This window comes from Meleagris gallopavo, chromosome 1 (assembly GCF_000146605.3).
Source record: "Meleagris gallopavo isolate NT-WF06-2002-E0010 breed Aviagen turkey brand Nicholas breeding stock chromosome 1, Turkey_5.1, whole genome shotgun sequence".
Lineage (NCBI taxonomy): Eukaryota > Metazoa > Chordata > Aves > Galliformes > Phasianidae > Meleagris > Meleagris gallopavo.
This window is the reverse complement of record NC_015011.2, coordinates 42409967-42425921: the sequence shown is the minus strand read 5'-3', so window position 1 is coordinate 42425921 and position 15955 is coordinate 42409967. Positions and strand designations below refer to the sequence as shown.

The 15955-nt window shown below is 38.8% G+C and overlaps 1 protein-coding gene across 1 annotated transcript in view; it reads left to right on the top strand.

The window, feature by feature from the left end:
* Nucleotides 1-119: 119 nt before the first annotated feature.
* The window catches only part of DCN (decorin), a 37949-nt gene continuing 22113 nt past the window's right edge, over nt 120-15955 (top strand). Inside the window, exons 1-2 of the mRNA XM_003202126.4 lie at nt 120-317; nt 4334-4566. Of these exons, the coding sequence (XP_003202174.1) occupies nt 4362-4566 (205 nt within the window). The 5' untranslated portion in view covers nt 120-317; nt 4334-4361. The remainder of the gene's footprint in view (nt 318-4333; nt 4567-15955) is intronic.

Genomic DNA, 15955 nt, shown 5'->3' with positions numbered 1-15955 from the left:
AATAGAAATAAAAAAAAAAAAAGGAAGGAAAAGAAAGCAAAAGAGCTGATAAAGTTTCTGGCTACAATACAGGAGACATATCATTACCATATGATCTAATGTGGGTGTCAGCCTGGATTGTGTTCATTGAGAGAAACCTTATTTTTTAACTGTGCTATGGAATAGAAGCAGGAGGGTTTTCCACCAAGTGACAGTCACTGAGCTGAACTTACCCCCTCCTCCTTTCCACACCTGCAAAGCCTTTTGCCTGGGTTGAATATTTAGTTTAATTACATCTCAGCTTTGAGAGCTCCTGTTGCAAATCCCTGGATTAAAAGGTACGGTTTTCGGTAATTCTCCTGAACTATGCTGCACTAATAAAACTTCAGGCAAGTCTACGGCAAGAAGTAGATGGATTTTAAGAGAAGCAAGGAAAAATCCTACTAAATGTTTAGCAGGGTTGAATGTTGTATCCAGCACTTTTGTTTCTCGAGAACATGTGAATGCGTTCGTAAGGACTGTACACATTTCCTACTGTTTATTTGACTGTTCTGTCTCTTGTTTTGATTTGTATAAGCACTGCTATAGTCCTTTCTTTTTCTGTACCGTAAACTTTTGCAGCAGCATGTTCTCTGTTTGCAAGTCAGTGTTTAGAATCTATGATGTAGTGAATGTAAAAAAGTGTTGAGTTCATGTATTTCTCGTTTAAACTGCACTCTGAGATATATTTTTCTTCTGTTCAGGTTTCTTTGTACTTATTACAAACTCTAATGAGTATAATTTTGATTTCAGAGGAAAAGATGTGTAGTAGATGGTTTAACAGGATCAGTGTATGCCTTTGTAATGTTAGAAAGCGCCGTGTTACTGTGTGCAAATGAGGAACCCATATTTAAAGAAGCTGCCTGTGAATGAAACAGTCGGAAAGAAAATCCCTGGATTTGAAACTCCTGTTAGCAGAGTTTAAATCTCTTTTTGACTCTCAACTGCTCTTTTTTCATACTTAGACTTTCTTGTAAAAAAAAAAAAAGTCAAACATAAAACATAGGAGATTTTTTTTGAAACTGCATGTATTTTTTAACTCGTCTTTTGTGGCATTTTGAGAGATTTCTGAGAGTGGATGGACTAATATTTAAAAGATAAGGTTCAAGCAAACTGAGAAAAAGACCACCAGTACTGTGGTGACGTGAACTGATGAAGCATATTTCCAGAGCTATTTTGAATTGAAATGTGGCCAATTCTATGGTATAGTTTCCTCTGTTTGTGGAAAAGTCTTACTCACTGTAAACACATAATTAAAGCAAATTTAAACAGTTCTGTCTGCAGACATAAATATTGTGTCACAGACCTTTAAGAATTCAGGTCTTTTTCCTTCTCTATTTTTTTAAAGTGAAATGTAAACATTTTTTACTTGTACAATTTTATATCTAACTATTTCTGTCCATTTAAATGTGTAAAAAACAGAAATATACGTACCTACTGTAGGAAAACATATGAATGAAGATGTGTACATGTCTACTCTTATTTCCTGATTAATGTGTAGTTTTCATCTGCTGTTTTCTCTGCTGTGTGTTTGAATTAGATCCTTGATATCCTTTGTTGTCATTCAGTTCTTCTTTATGCATAACTTTTTTCTGAATTTCTTCTAGTTTTGATAAAACAGGAACCAAAGGAAAAGCTCTACTACGGGCATTAAATTAGATAAGTGAAATTTATCAATTTTTTAACAAATGTGAAGATGCTTCCAAAGTGCCCTCATTCATTTATTTATTTATTTACCCCTTGGGAGAAGAGTGTTAGTAAGTTAACTCCAGGATAAGATCCTGATTGTGCATTCTTGGGGAGGGGGGGGAGTGGTGCTTCAGTAGTGACACTGGAGAATTTAGAAGCAGGTTTTATTTTTTTAATTATTTTTTATTTTTATTTAGTAATGTGTAAAAAGGGACCTGAGAAAACTTTTGGAAAAATACTGATTGCCAGTGCCAGGGGCGGTGTTGGTGTCCAGCCTTCCTGATGTTTACTGGGCATTTTGAAATGGGCATCTTTAAAAACGCTCTGTACTTGAGTAGAGTTTTATTGCTCATTTTCACAAGGCAGCTTATTAAAATGAATGGTGATGATTTAGCAAGTTTGCATTCCTGTTTCAAACAATCAATTGCATTGTTATTTTACAATTTATGATTATGCCAGGAACTTGAATTAGGTTAAACCATGGCAAGAACACCCTGTATTAATACCTCATTTCTGTGACACCCTTGCTTGTCCATCAGTATCGCATGACAGGGCTGTATGCTGGGCATGGGACAGACCTGGTGTTGGTGGGGGCTGGGACAGGAGGATGCAGGAAGATGTCCCACCCAGGCTTGTCCCAGCTGCAGGACACGACTGAGGAGTTGTGTGAACAGAACAGGCTAAAAGGTTGTGACTCTCCAGCTGACACTGGGGTCTGCAGAGTGCATGCAGTGGGTAGCATGTCTGGCTACTCCTGGAATAGAAAATACTTCACAGACTAAGAAATCCGGTATGTTTCTTATAGTGTTAGCAGAAACTATATTTTGCTCCATGTGAACTCACTTGGAAGCCTTTGGAACATCTGAAGAAGTTAGGTGCCTGTCTTTCTGCTAGGTAGATGACAGAAATGTAAACTCTGATGTTAACACTTGCATAGTTAATAAGGTCACCTTCCCATCCTCTCGTGACTGAGCCTCAGAAATTTCTGCAGGACTGCATTTTTGGCATCTGTATGTAAAAATTTGCAAAGGAAATTGAACTCAGGCACAGTACAGATTGTATCTAATTCCAGGCCTGTGATTTTTATTTGTTTAGCACTTTTTTCCACTTTTTTCCATTTCTGCTAGAGTACCTGGATGTTGTGTTCTGGAAAGAGAGGCCTCAGTCACCTGTGCAACAGTCACCTAGCACCAAATGTCCATGTTGATCATCTAGACCTATCTAGTATGTTTCAATAGAGTGAGGGAGACATTCATTCTCCCCTCCTCCCTCTCAATATTTTTAATCTCCATTAGTCCAAATGGAGCAGGGAAGTGCTATGCGATACTCCTACCTGTTAGCTAACTTTCAGATAGGACAGAATCCAGTTAACACCCAGAGAAGGCATCTCAGAGGTAAATTTCAATGATCTAGTTATTGACCTAAAGAAGCAATTGGACATCTTTGCTTTCACTATAAAGAACAATATCTGTAATCAGAATTGTGCTATTCATTTTAAGAAAAGTCTCCTAAATAAGGAACAAGACTGCCTTTCTATCATTTGATGACTTGAAGGCAGTTTTCTTTTTATTTAATTGTGGATTGTTTATGCACCAATGAAAGGTTGCAAAACACAAGCTTCCTCATGTAAATTAAATAGTAAAAGAAGGTAATTTTCAGAAAGTAGGGTGCAGCCTTGATACAAAATCTGGAAACAACTGTTTTGAAATTCTTCCCTAGTGCACAGGCCTAAGTCCTGAGAACACATACTTAGCAGTTTTCCTTATTATTATCAGTGGCAATTCACACTTGTGTAAAGGTGCTCCTGTGCGTGAAAATCTGCAGGATGAGGCCCTGAAGTACCATTTGAATGTGTAGTGACAATACTGAAAGCAGCAGTTCAAATGTTTAAGCAGTACAAAGCATAGGATTTTCAGAGTGCATTTTTATGAGGCAAAATCCCCTAGCCAAAAACTTGGAAAGAAAGCCAAGAATATCCAGTGTAATGCAACACTGTGTTCCTTTTTACTGTGCTGTTTAAACTGGGAATTAAGAATAGCTTACTTTAAAAACTAAAGATCTTTCTCTCTCTCTCCCTCCATCCCATCACTAGATCTTACTCTTTCTCAGTCAGCTTTACTAGGATATAATTCAAAACACACAGCAAACTGACACTTTTAAAAAAAAAAAAAAGATTTGTCAAGATACAAAATAATGCATTACAGTGAGTTTGGGAACCTCACATTCATCCCGAGGGAACAAACTCACTGCCATGAGACAAATGTTAACGAAATCAAATAGACTATTCCATTGGCAGAAAACATACACATGGAAAATGTGGCTTATTGTGTTGACTGTTTTGCATAACAAAGTTGACAGTGCTGCCTGTTCCTAATAAATATTACTCTAAATATGCAAACAGATGGTTTAAAGGCAACTCTAGATACATCTTGTGAAAAAGAAAAAGGCTATTGACAAGCAGTTGTCAGACTGCTATCACATAACTGTCCTATTTTCACAGTTCAGTTTTCATTTATTGAAAGGAATAGTTATGCAACTGTTGGATGTGCTAGACCTCCTTCAGCAGGGACTGTGCAGCTATGGAAAATTGCTACTTTTGCTTTAAATTCTCTACTGTGGTTCCTAGGTTCTACCTGGAGTTGATGAACTGAGCCATGAGGCTAACTCTCCTCTTCATCCTACTGTTGCCAGTATGCTTGGCCACACCATTCCACCAGAAGGGCCTCTTTGACTTTATGATGGAGGACGAAGGGTCAGCTGATATGGCTCCAACAGATGATCCTGTCATATCTGGATTTGGGCCAGTGTGCCCCTTCCGCTGCCAGTGTCATCTTCGTGTTGTGCAGTGTTCTGATCTGGGTAAGTCCAGGAGTGTGTTCATAGGGTCTGGCCTGCGAGGCTGGACAGTTGTGAACACAAAATATTTTTTATATTTTATGTATATTTTATGCACGTACATTTCATTTGCTCTTTGAAGAACCACAGATCTCAGTTGCCCAGAAAATCGCTTTTCAAGGTTGTTTCTTCAAATGTGTATTAAATAAATTCAGTGAGGTTAGATGTGGGGATGGAAACATTTTAAAAGTTCTTAAATTGCACAGTCCAGACTCCAACACTCTTAATCATACTGTCAAGTACCTCAACATAGAAATCATCCTATTTCCATAGGATTACATGAGCATGGAATAACCAACACTGAATCATGGAACAATCAACCTTGGAACCAACTCTTTGAAGGAAAGAGCTTGGATACTCTCCAAAACAATGAACACATTTTGGAGTGCCTTATTAAACATCTTTCTTAGACAATGTTCAAGCTGAAACCACGAGAACCTTTTTCACAAACTCCCCTCACTCCCACATGTACAAGGGCTTGTCTGTACAGTAAGACCAGCAGAATGTGAAGCCATGCCATCCGTCACTTTATTCTGATTTTATTATGCAAAAATCTCTAGTAATGAAGTTGACTCCAGCAAAACTGCTTTTGGTTTGTATTTGGTGAACACACAGTGTAGAAAATTAAAAGATTTTTTTTTCTTTTTTTTCCTCACAAGGAAATTAGGCAGTTTATTCAATGAACAGACAAATAAGTTTTCTTATGATTTTATAGATTTGATTTTTTTTTAAATGTATTCTTTCTGCTGTTTGAATGTATTTCTGGTGTTTCTATTTTACTAAGTTATTGCATTGCCTTTGATAATTACTGTAAGTCATGACACAACTTTACCAAAGTTTAAAAGACCTGGGTCTCATTGTGGTGGTTGTTGTACAATTATAAAATGAGGGGAAAACATTAGTTACATCCCTTGACCACTGTGAACTTCTGTGAATTTTTTAAAGTAAGCCGCATAATTACGCAATAGATATGTTTGGCAAAGACCCAGTGAACAAAGCAAGCCAAGTTGCACAAACTAGCACAGACTAACCTACCCATGCATTCACAAAGCTTTTACAGTAATGGCTCTGTTGAAAGACGCTTTTTCATTATTTAGATGCTAGATAGTAGCAAACATGGAATGTCGAGTGGAGAGGAGGTTGCACCACATACATGAAGATCTTAGACTTTTATTTTCATACAATCATGGAATCATAGAATTGTTTGAGTGAAAAGAGACATTTAGAGGCCATCCAGTCCAACTCCCCTGCAGTGAACAGAGATACCTACATCTAGATTAAGTTGCTCAGAACCTGGTCAAGCCTGGCCTTGAATGTCTCCAAAGAGGAGGCATCCACCACCTCTTTGTGCCACCTGTTGCAGTGCTTCACTGACCATTACTGTAAAAAACTTTTCCCCTATTTCCAACCAAAATTTCTCCTGTTCTAGTTTGAAACCATTTCCCCTTGTCCTATCACAGCGCACCCTGATAAAGTGTCTGTCTTCTTCCTTCTAATAGCTACCCTTTAGATACTGAAAGGCTGCTACTGGGTCTCCCCAGAGCCTTCTCTTCTCCAGGCTGAACAGCTCCAGTTCTCTTATCCTGTCCTCTTAGGGAGGTGTTCCATCCCTTGCATCATTATTGTGGCCCTCCCTTGGACGCGCTCCAACAGGTCCATACCTCTCCTGTGCTGAGAACTTCACATCTGGACGCAATACTCCAGCTGAGGTCTCATCAGAGCGAGTAGAAGGGGATAATCTTTTCACCTGCTGACCATCCTTCTTTTGATGCAGCACAGGCTAAAGTTGGCTTTCTGGACTGTGAGGGTATATGTCCCGCTTGCAATCCACCAGTACTCCCAGATCCTTTTCAGCAGGTTGGTGCTCTATCCTTTTGTCCCCCAGCTTGCACTGGTAGTGGAGATTGCTGTGACCCAGGTGCAAGAACTTGCACTTGGATTTGTTGAACCTCATGAGGTTCACCTGGGCCCACTGCTCAAGCTTGTCCAGGTCTCTCTGGATGCCACCCTGTCCCTCAAGTTTGTTGACTGCACCACACAGATTGGTATCGATCACAGACTTGCTGAGGGTTCACTCGATCCCACTCTCAGTGTCTCTGGTGAAGGTATTAAAGAGCACTGGTCCCATTACTGATCCCTGAGGGACACCACAGGGATTTCCATCCAGACATTAAGCCATTCATCACTACTCCTTGGGTATAGTCTTGCAACCAGTTCCTCATCCATTGAAAAGTCAGCCCATAAAATCTGTATCTTACCAATTAAGAGAAGGATGTTGTGAGGATCATGTCAAAGGCCATATTGAAGTCCCGATAGATGACATCAGTAGCTCTTCCTTTGTCCATTGTTGCAGTTATGTCATCATTGAAGAGCACTAGTTTGGTCAGGCTTTGATGAAGCCATGTTGGATGTCTCAGATCACCTCCCTGTCTTCCATATGCATTAACATAGTTTCCAGGAGGATCTTCTCTATGATCTTCCTTAGCATAGAGATGATGCTGAAAGGTCAGTAGTATCCTGGATCGTTCTTTCCACTCTTCTTATAAATGGATATGCCATTGACTTTCTTCCAGTCAGTAGGGACTTCGTCTGACTGCCATGACTTTTCAAATATTACTGAGAGTGGCTTAAACAATACATCAGCCAATTTCATCAGGACCTATACTTATGGATGTTCAGGTTCCCCTAGTGGTTGTGAACCTGAACTTCGCTTACAGCAGGAGGGATGCTGTCCCGAGTTTCCAGCCCATTCACTCAAGAGGTGTGTGAAGAACAGTTGCCAGTGAAGACTGAGGCAAAAAAGTTGTTGAGTACCTCAACTTTGTCCTTATCTATTACCTGTGTGCCTGTATTGCCCACTTGTGGGAGTACGCTGTCTTGGGCTTTCCATTTCTGGTTGCAACTGAAGAAGCTTTTCTCATTCTTTTTGCCTGGTTGGGCCTTGGCCTTCATGACCCAACTCTATACAGCCTAACATCATCCCTATGCTCCTCCCAGGTTGTCCCTACTTCCACTGCTTGTGCATTTTCTTCTTGCTCTCTGGTTTGACCAGCATGTCCCAGTTCAGCCATGCTGGTCTCTTGCCTTCCTTTCCTGACTTCCTATATCTGGGATGGAGAGTTCTTATGCACTAAGGAAAGCTTCCTTCAAGGTCTGCTAGCTCTGCTCAGCTCTCTTGATCTTGAGGACAGTTTCCTGTGGGGAGGACAGTTCCCCAGGGAACTGTAACTGTTGTTATACTGGATAACACTGTTGGAATTTAAGATATTTTAGGAACTTTTCCCCAGTCTGTTTCAATTCAGCTGAATTGAATTCAGTTTAAAAAGTAGATTTATTCACACAGGAGCCCTTTGTTTTTATAGTTGCTCCCACATTCATTCAGTTCCCCTTCACAGTCATGATTTCCAAAAGATTGTCCTGCATACTGTTGCTTCTGTGTTAATAAAGTTCCATACTGTCAAGGAGATTTGGGAATAAAGTGATTAAAGCCCAGTTCTGTATTAGCCAGATAATTTTGAGAGAGATAAGAAATACATTTTCAGCTTGATTTAAGCCCACACAATGCAGATACTGGAATGAGAAGACAGTGCTTTTGAAGCAGCTGGGCTGATAACATCCATCCTCTGGGCACAGAAAAAGAAAGATCTCCCTGGGGTTCAAATATATAGCACAGCAAAATAAGTAATATTTCCCTGGCAGAGCACAGGGAAGTTATAACCATTCAGTTTTCCAGCCTCGGCATGAAGTTTCATCCATCACCACCACATGTGGTTACAACAGCCACTTCTGGGCCTGGCCCAAATGAGAGGTTCATCAGGATACAGGTTGGCCCTGAGGGCAGGGACAGAATAACTGAATATGCCTCTGCTCCACACTCTTCCAGTCTCAAGTCCATTTCTGTGTGACTCAGTCTCCATCTAGATCAGATTTACCTAATTACTCTAGGAAAGCCAGGAGCTAGCTCTAAGAGCTCAGCATTTCTTTGGGAACAGTGAAGGTGCTGCCAGGATGACCTAGCGTGCTTGCACCTCCCTGCAAACCACCGCTCCTGGCTTGCCTTAGGCATTTCCTACCCAACCAAATTAGTTATCTCTCCCCCCTAAAATTATCACATTTAATCATCTCGTCCCACGAGTACTAATTGAAGAAAAGCTGCAGGCAATAACAAGACTCCTCCCAAGGACTTATTAAGAACATACTGAATTAAATCTCTGTCCACAAAGGAAAACTGAAATCTGGATCCTGTCTTGCACTCACACTCTGGCCTGGAAGAAGAGGCCCCTTGCATCTGGGTGCAAAGGGCAGGTCAGAGAAAGGCATCTGAGAGACCTAACGTGGGCTTTCTCTTCCTCTGTATGCCTCATTTTGTCCTCAAAGGGGCATTTACTATTTTTAAACTCCTGTAGCATAAAGAAGCTCAGTACCTGTCTTAGACTTATGTGGGGGGAAAAAAAAACAAAAAAAAACCCCAAAATGCAACAGCTATTACATCCAGGATCCAGAGATTTTTTTGTCCATTTACCACTTCGCATGAGGATTGGATGGGAATATTAAAAAAAAGAAAGCCAAATTCTAAAAAAACAGTGAAAAAAAATGCCTGGTGGTCCAGTTACACTAGTGTCAGCTGAATTTTTTCATTCTTGTATTTTCAAGCTTCAGTCAAATCTTCCTAAGCACATACCTCTGAATTAATTTATTTTGCCTCCAAGCCAAAAGCTGAACTAGCAGGAAGGAGAACACTGTCTTCTCACACCCTGAAGAAGAATTCTCTCAGAGATGCAGTTACTGACATACTGAGAACAGGACCCAGTGTGCCTACCTCATATGAGATTAATTACCTTTGTGCAGTGGGCTCAAGATCTCTGCAATACTTTTATGAAAGTGCTGCCTTTTCTGAGTTTCCCTCCCATCGCTAAAAGGAAGTCATAGATTCACTTTTTAATTATGCTTCAGTGAAGACATTACTATGCCATAGCTGGATTTTCCATAGAGGTTACCATCTTCTTTATTAACATGCACTGCAGAGTGGCCAATATAGCTGGTCAGAGGAAGCTTGCTATGTTGCAAAATAATGAACGTAGGGAAGACATTGCTGTTAAGCAAATATGCCTCATGAAACCTTAGCAAGACTTAACAGTTCAGTTTAAGTCTCAGCTTCCCAAAAAGTGTCTCAAGCAAAGGCAGGAAGACATGTGTATTTATTTAGCAAATATGGCAAATGCAGAATGCTCCCTAAGCATTCTCAGTGATGATGGACAGAGCTTTACTTCACCTTCAGATGAGTCTGACAGCCCCTTAGGAAGTGATCAGTATAAGTGTTCTTCAGGATGCAGTAACACTGACTTCCTTAGAGACTTTTGCAGGGTTGAGGGTTCCTCCAGCTCTCTTGCCGTGAGCATCCATGCAGGCTTTAGTAATTAAAGTTGAAGCAGTATTATATCTTAAAGGGATCTTTAGTCACAGCTCAGAAAGGCAAGTTTTCTCCAACTGTAAAGAAGGGTGTGTTAAAGCTCAGCATGGGCTCTGGATTGTATTTGAAGAGCACTTTGAGATCAGTGGGAGAAAAGTTCACAGATGTGTAAAGCATTATTCCAGGAATCTAGTAACATGAGTCAGTTTATCTGAATATGTCAAGTGTCTTCATTGTATTAAATGATGGCTCTTCAACACTTGAACCATGGTAAAGTATCAACAGCTAATTTATTTGTTGACAGAAGGCAATTTATCTCCATTTGTAAAATATTCCAGAAGCATCTGAACACCAATTTTTTGATCTTCCTGTGATTTTCACTTCTTTTTGGGAACCTAATCTCTCCTTTTTAAGGAAATTAACTTCTTTGGGACATACTTTGATTAGAACGCCCATAGTCAACACAAAATATTCTTATAGAAAATAATACTTACCTTATTGGTGATCAGTCTCAATCATTTTACGAGTTCCGGAAAACAGATAGGGTTACTCCCTGCTATTATTTGAATCTTTACCATCCTTACAAAAACATAATTTTTAAAGCTAAATGTTTAGCTCGAAATCCAGTGAGTTTCTAAAAGTGCAGTAAGAAAAATCATGAATTCTTAAATGACAAGATATTAAAAAATATACTTTTTAAACAAATCTTTTGTTAGTTGACATTTTAATTGATGAAAATTTATGTTACATTATTCCATGTTCCATTATTTTCTTTCTTCCAACAATAAGGGCTGGAGATTTATTCCTTTTCTGTTTAACAGAAGTTCTATGTAATAATATAACGGCCTTGACACTAAGACTAAATGCCTTTCTGGACATTCTTTATTAAAACAAAACTTGTGCTGTCTTCACACAGAAACCATTAAACTTATAATACTTATTATAAACAATAATTGGGCTAAAATAATTATAATATTATGTGATAATTAGGTGAATTGTAAGATTGAGACATATTGGAGATCAGACTTTAGGACCTATATGAAGTATTACAAATAAGTTATAGAAGTCATTTCAGGTAATGTTCATTACCTAAGAGTCATCTGGTCTCTCTCACAATCATAGGGCATAGGGCAGTTCTTCCTGCCTACGGTGACTGAAAGGAGAAATTAGACTACCATTAGAAGGCCTCAGTGGTCATTTGAGGCTATACAACTGATTTTCAAATTAATGAAGATATGTGTGATAAAATTAAAGACTGAAGAAGTCAACACAGCAAGTGTTAAAGAAGGAAGGTTAAACACTGAAAGTTAAAGAAGGCACAAAAGAAAGCCCTATGCTCAGTAAATCCTAAAAAAATATTAAGAATAAAATAATTAGAACACCCTCTTGAGAAGTTTTCAGGAAAAAAAAAAAAACTGGCTAGATGTAGGATTCTCTGTATTTATGAACTATGATTAGGTTTCTCCTCTGCAAGAGCAATAGGCAGGCCTTGTTGCATTGCCACTAGTTTTACAACCTGAATTGCTGATGTTCCAGTTCCAGTTGATAGACATGATTCTGGATGAAAGTTAGTCCATTCTAATTATATACTTTATTTTTTCATTGCCTGCTCCAAGGTAACAGTTACACTCATCTGTGCTTTTGGGTTTGTTTGCTTGGTTGACTGTTGTTTTGGTGAGGCTTTTTTTGGATGATTTTATATTTGTTTGCTTGTTTTAGACTAAGGAACATCATTTAATATGGCCTAGTAGAGGGAATGGTAATCTTGGTGCCAAATACAATTTGTATGAGAAGTGACTGTTTTCTGGATCAGTATATGAAAAGGGCTGGTTTCTAAAATACTCCACTGTACAAATAAATAGCTAATAGATGGATAATAAAACTTGAATCAATTGTTGTGACATTACAAAACATAGCAGGTGATTGAAGCACTTGAAACATACTAAAGAATCACTACTGATATCTACTAATGCTATTGAAATCTATAATATGTGTATTAAGTTCTTAACATCTCTATAGGATGTAGTGTTTGGTAACACATAACTATTTAGGAGCTATTCATAATTTCAACGTACGAAGCCTGTGCTGTTCACCTGTTAAAGACTCTCTGCCATGTCCTAGGAAGACCTAAGGACTGCAAGAGTTCCTTCTCAGTGTTCACTCTGCAAAAAGGAATGTGATCTAGGAGTTTGTGTCCTACTTGAAGCCACCAACGATAATAGTAAGAAACTGCCATTCTCAGGAAAACCACTTTTACCAAGACCAATTACTGTGGTATTTAGAAAAGTATCTATTTTTAAACAAGTCTTCAAAACACCTCTTTCTAACCAAGTTTTGACATTTATAATTCTTCCTTATTAACTTTGGACTCACTGGTCTGTGTTTTACCTTATCCATATCCTGGATCTGTCATGTGGTTACAGGAATAAAAGTTGTTTTTTCTTAAGGTTTTTATATGTTCTTAAAGTTCAAGTCTAAAAGTATATGCTTTATAATCTCTCACATATTCTTTTGAAACTTATTTCTCTTGCTTTTTGTGTTTGTCCTGACAAATAGTATTAGCAAATGTTAGAATTCAAGTTCTGTCCAGTTTCATTACATTTTATGGCTTACTCCTGCAAGGCATTATTGTCCTTTACACTAGGAAAGGAAAACATAGGTGGAGTGGAAATTTCTCATTGTCTTCTCAGGAAGGGAAGAAATGGAAACAGTGAACACAGAGACTTTTAAGACCAAAGACCATACTTGAAACTGGTGGTGATGAGGGAAAGGCTTGTGTGTTTTGTGCTTTTGGTGCTTTTGTACAACCCAGGGACTTACAGTGTTCAACAGGTCTGTGTCCACTTGTCAACAGGGTTACATTTGCTACACAAGCAAAACTACTGACTTAGGCATTCTATAAGGAAAGAAAAAGATGAAAAACAATATTTAAATGTTCCTTGTGCAGTCTCCCTGCATGCTCTTAAGTGAGGGCACCCAGGAGAGCACTCTATCAGCCTTTTGTTCATTTCCCAGGAATCTGATTGGAGTGACTTCAAATTGCTACAAAAAACGGTTAAGGAGAAGATGATTGCAGTTCTTATTTCACTATGAAAAAGAATGCAATAAATAAGTAACGCAGTGAAAACCAGAAACCACTTCTGTCCACCTCATTTCTTGTAACCTTTATGTATTTAATGGCAAGATGAATGGGCAGGTTATTAATATAAATGCTACAGTATTTAAAATATGCAAATATAAATGACTTTGCAGCCTGCTTCTGTAATACATCATCATCACAACAGAAATGTGCAATAGGTCACCTAGAACCAGCTTCTTCTGCATTGTTTGCGTCACCTAACATGTGAAAGCCCAGGATTACCTCAGTTTTTGTGCTAGAGAATTTTCACTTTGGACACAGCTAATCACAGACTCCAGAATTTCATTTTTCAATAAACGTTTTCCCTTTTACCACTCCTGTGTGAGCCTCAGAAGCTAAACTGGCTCTCAGTGAATTCCAATTTTAGGTTTACATGGAAGAATGGTGTTTGTACTAGAACAACATCCACTCTCTCTCAAAAAAAACCCACAATCTTTTACCGAATATCTTTGTATAAGACATGTATGAACAAAGACATAACTGAAACAGCCAAACAGAATTATGATGCAATTTATTTCCCTAAGCTCAAATAGGATTTACATGCCTTCAAACTGAGGAGATCATACTAATTCTTTACCACTGGGAAGTAAGAATAGAAAAGAAAAGGGAACAGAGCTAACCATGTCTGTATAATGGCAGCAGGTCATGATAAAACTAGGGCTGTGCAATGGCCATGTGGTCAGAGAAGAAAGGTGTAAGTTTACTGGGAAGTAGAAGAGATCTCCCCAAACTGCTCTTTATTGCTGCCTCTTTATGTTAGTGCTAATTCTGTTAAATTTCAAAGCAAGTATTTGGAGTGGTGTCTTTAGATTAATATCTATTGCCTGCTGCTTGAACCATGAATCAGGAAAACATCCTTACTCCAAAGGATTGTTAAAAAATTTAGTTTAGATAGTGTTCACTTTTCCCAGTCACTGAAATGGTGTCTTCTAAGTACTCCAAATATGTGTAAGAAATACAGATTTCACCTCAATGCACGAGTAGTCATGGGTAGTACATCTGCATTGCATCCACAGTGATTAAAGTCACAAAGCATGACTTGCTGGCAGATTATACAAATCACACAGGACTGTTGCTGATGGGATGTTTTATGTCAGTAACCATGACAGTAATGTAATGTTGGCAATTCCAACAGTTAGTTCAGAAATCTCACGATATTTGATTGTTTCACATAATGCCTTTATCCCTGAAGGCTCCTGATTTTTTTTCTAAAATACTTTTCTGCCTTTCTAAGATAAATCTCTGCTTCTTGATAAGGTATAAATCTTCCAGACCTTTGAAATTAACAGTCAGTTAGAAAGAACACAGAAAAGGAATTTGCTTGATTTTGAGTTTTAAGGATACATCATTACTTCTTGGTATTAGTGCTCGAAGCCAGGAGACTGAATTTATCTGTGCTAGAAATGTGACTAACGCTGAAAAATAATTCATAACATCTGTAGCATGCAATAACTTTTATACTCTGAAATATGTGTTCACTACACAGAGTGGTGGAAATGGAAGCGAGCAGATAAGCTACGCACTCATTTTAAAACCTTTGCTGTGACTTTTTCAATTATTAGCACTATCATAATAGATAATTGAGCAGTTGATCACAGTGTGTGATTTTATTACTTTTTTTTGGTGTTCTTCATTCTGTTCTGGGAAGGAATGTTATAAATTGTCATGATTCTGCAATTTTGTGAAATGTTTTTTGGGAAAAAAAAATCCAGGGTAGTGGTGTATCTGTAGATCTACTTCTGTGAGAGACCTTCTCAGCAGAGGATGGATTTCATTTTCTCACTCTTTCATAAGGGAAGGACAGAGGTATACAAAAAAAATCTGCGAAGAAAATAAGCCCAAAATGGATCTTAATAGATAATGAATCTTATGGACTGAAAGCAGGAAAAACATCTGAAAATGGTTATAAGTTCCCCTTAAGAAGATGCATTTTAAGTTTCAAGTGTTCCAGTGGACACTCCTTTTAGAACAATCACATGAGAAAAATAGTTCTCCACTTTTTCAGATTTTTTTTTTTTTTAATTAATAAAGTAGTAATTAGTACTGATGATTTCATAGGGAACGAGAAATGCAGAGAATAGACTTTTACTTTGAAATTGGGGGAGAAAAGGAGTCTGTCGATACTTCTCAGCAAAGAAGAGCAATTGTTTCTTATTTTTCTGGATGATCGGATGCAAATTATGAAATTAATCTTATTTTCAAATTCTACACAATAGAGAACATATTTCCAGTAAATACTCAAGTACACAGCCTGGGAAAGCTTCAGTGAACTTTTCTAAATCCTGTGATTTTCCATGGCCAAGACTGCTGAACCCATAAGCTTGCCATTCACCCCATGCATCCCAGAGTCCACACAGGGTACCACCAAGGGCATTCACCCCTAGGAGGGAGGGAGGCAGGGAAGGAGGACTGCTGCCCACTGTGGGACAAGGCAGAGCCTGGCTTGGAGCAGGGAAAGCACACAGCAGAGGAAGCACAGGCAGCCAGAGGAGAGGCCTCCTCTGCTGGGAGAGCAGCCACTGATGACCACGGCTGGGAATTACACGTAGCCCTGGCCAAATTCCTCAGCTGGCAGCAGCTGTTAGTGGAAACTGAAGCAGACTTGAAAAGAGCCCCATTTTATGGCCCCTATGATAATAATCGTGAGTGTTGGGATGTAATAACACATGTATCTGAGCTGCAGAGTTCAGATCTCCCTCTGCCTTTTGACCCCTTCTCCCAGCTGGGGAAGGGAAGGATTTTCCAGCAGAATAAGCCCCATCCTCAGTTGTTGTAAAATGGATAGGAGAACATGGGAGGGGGGG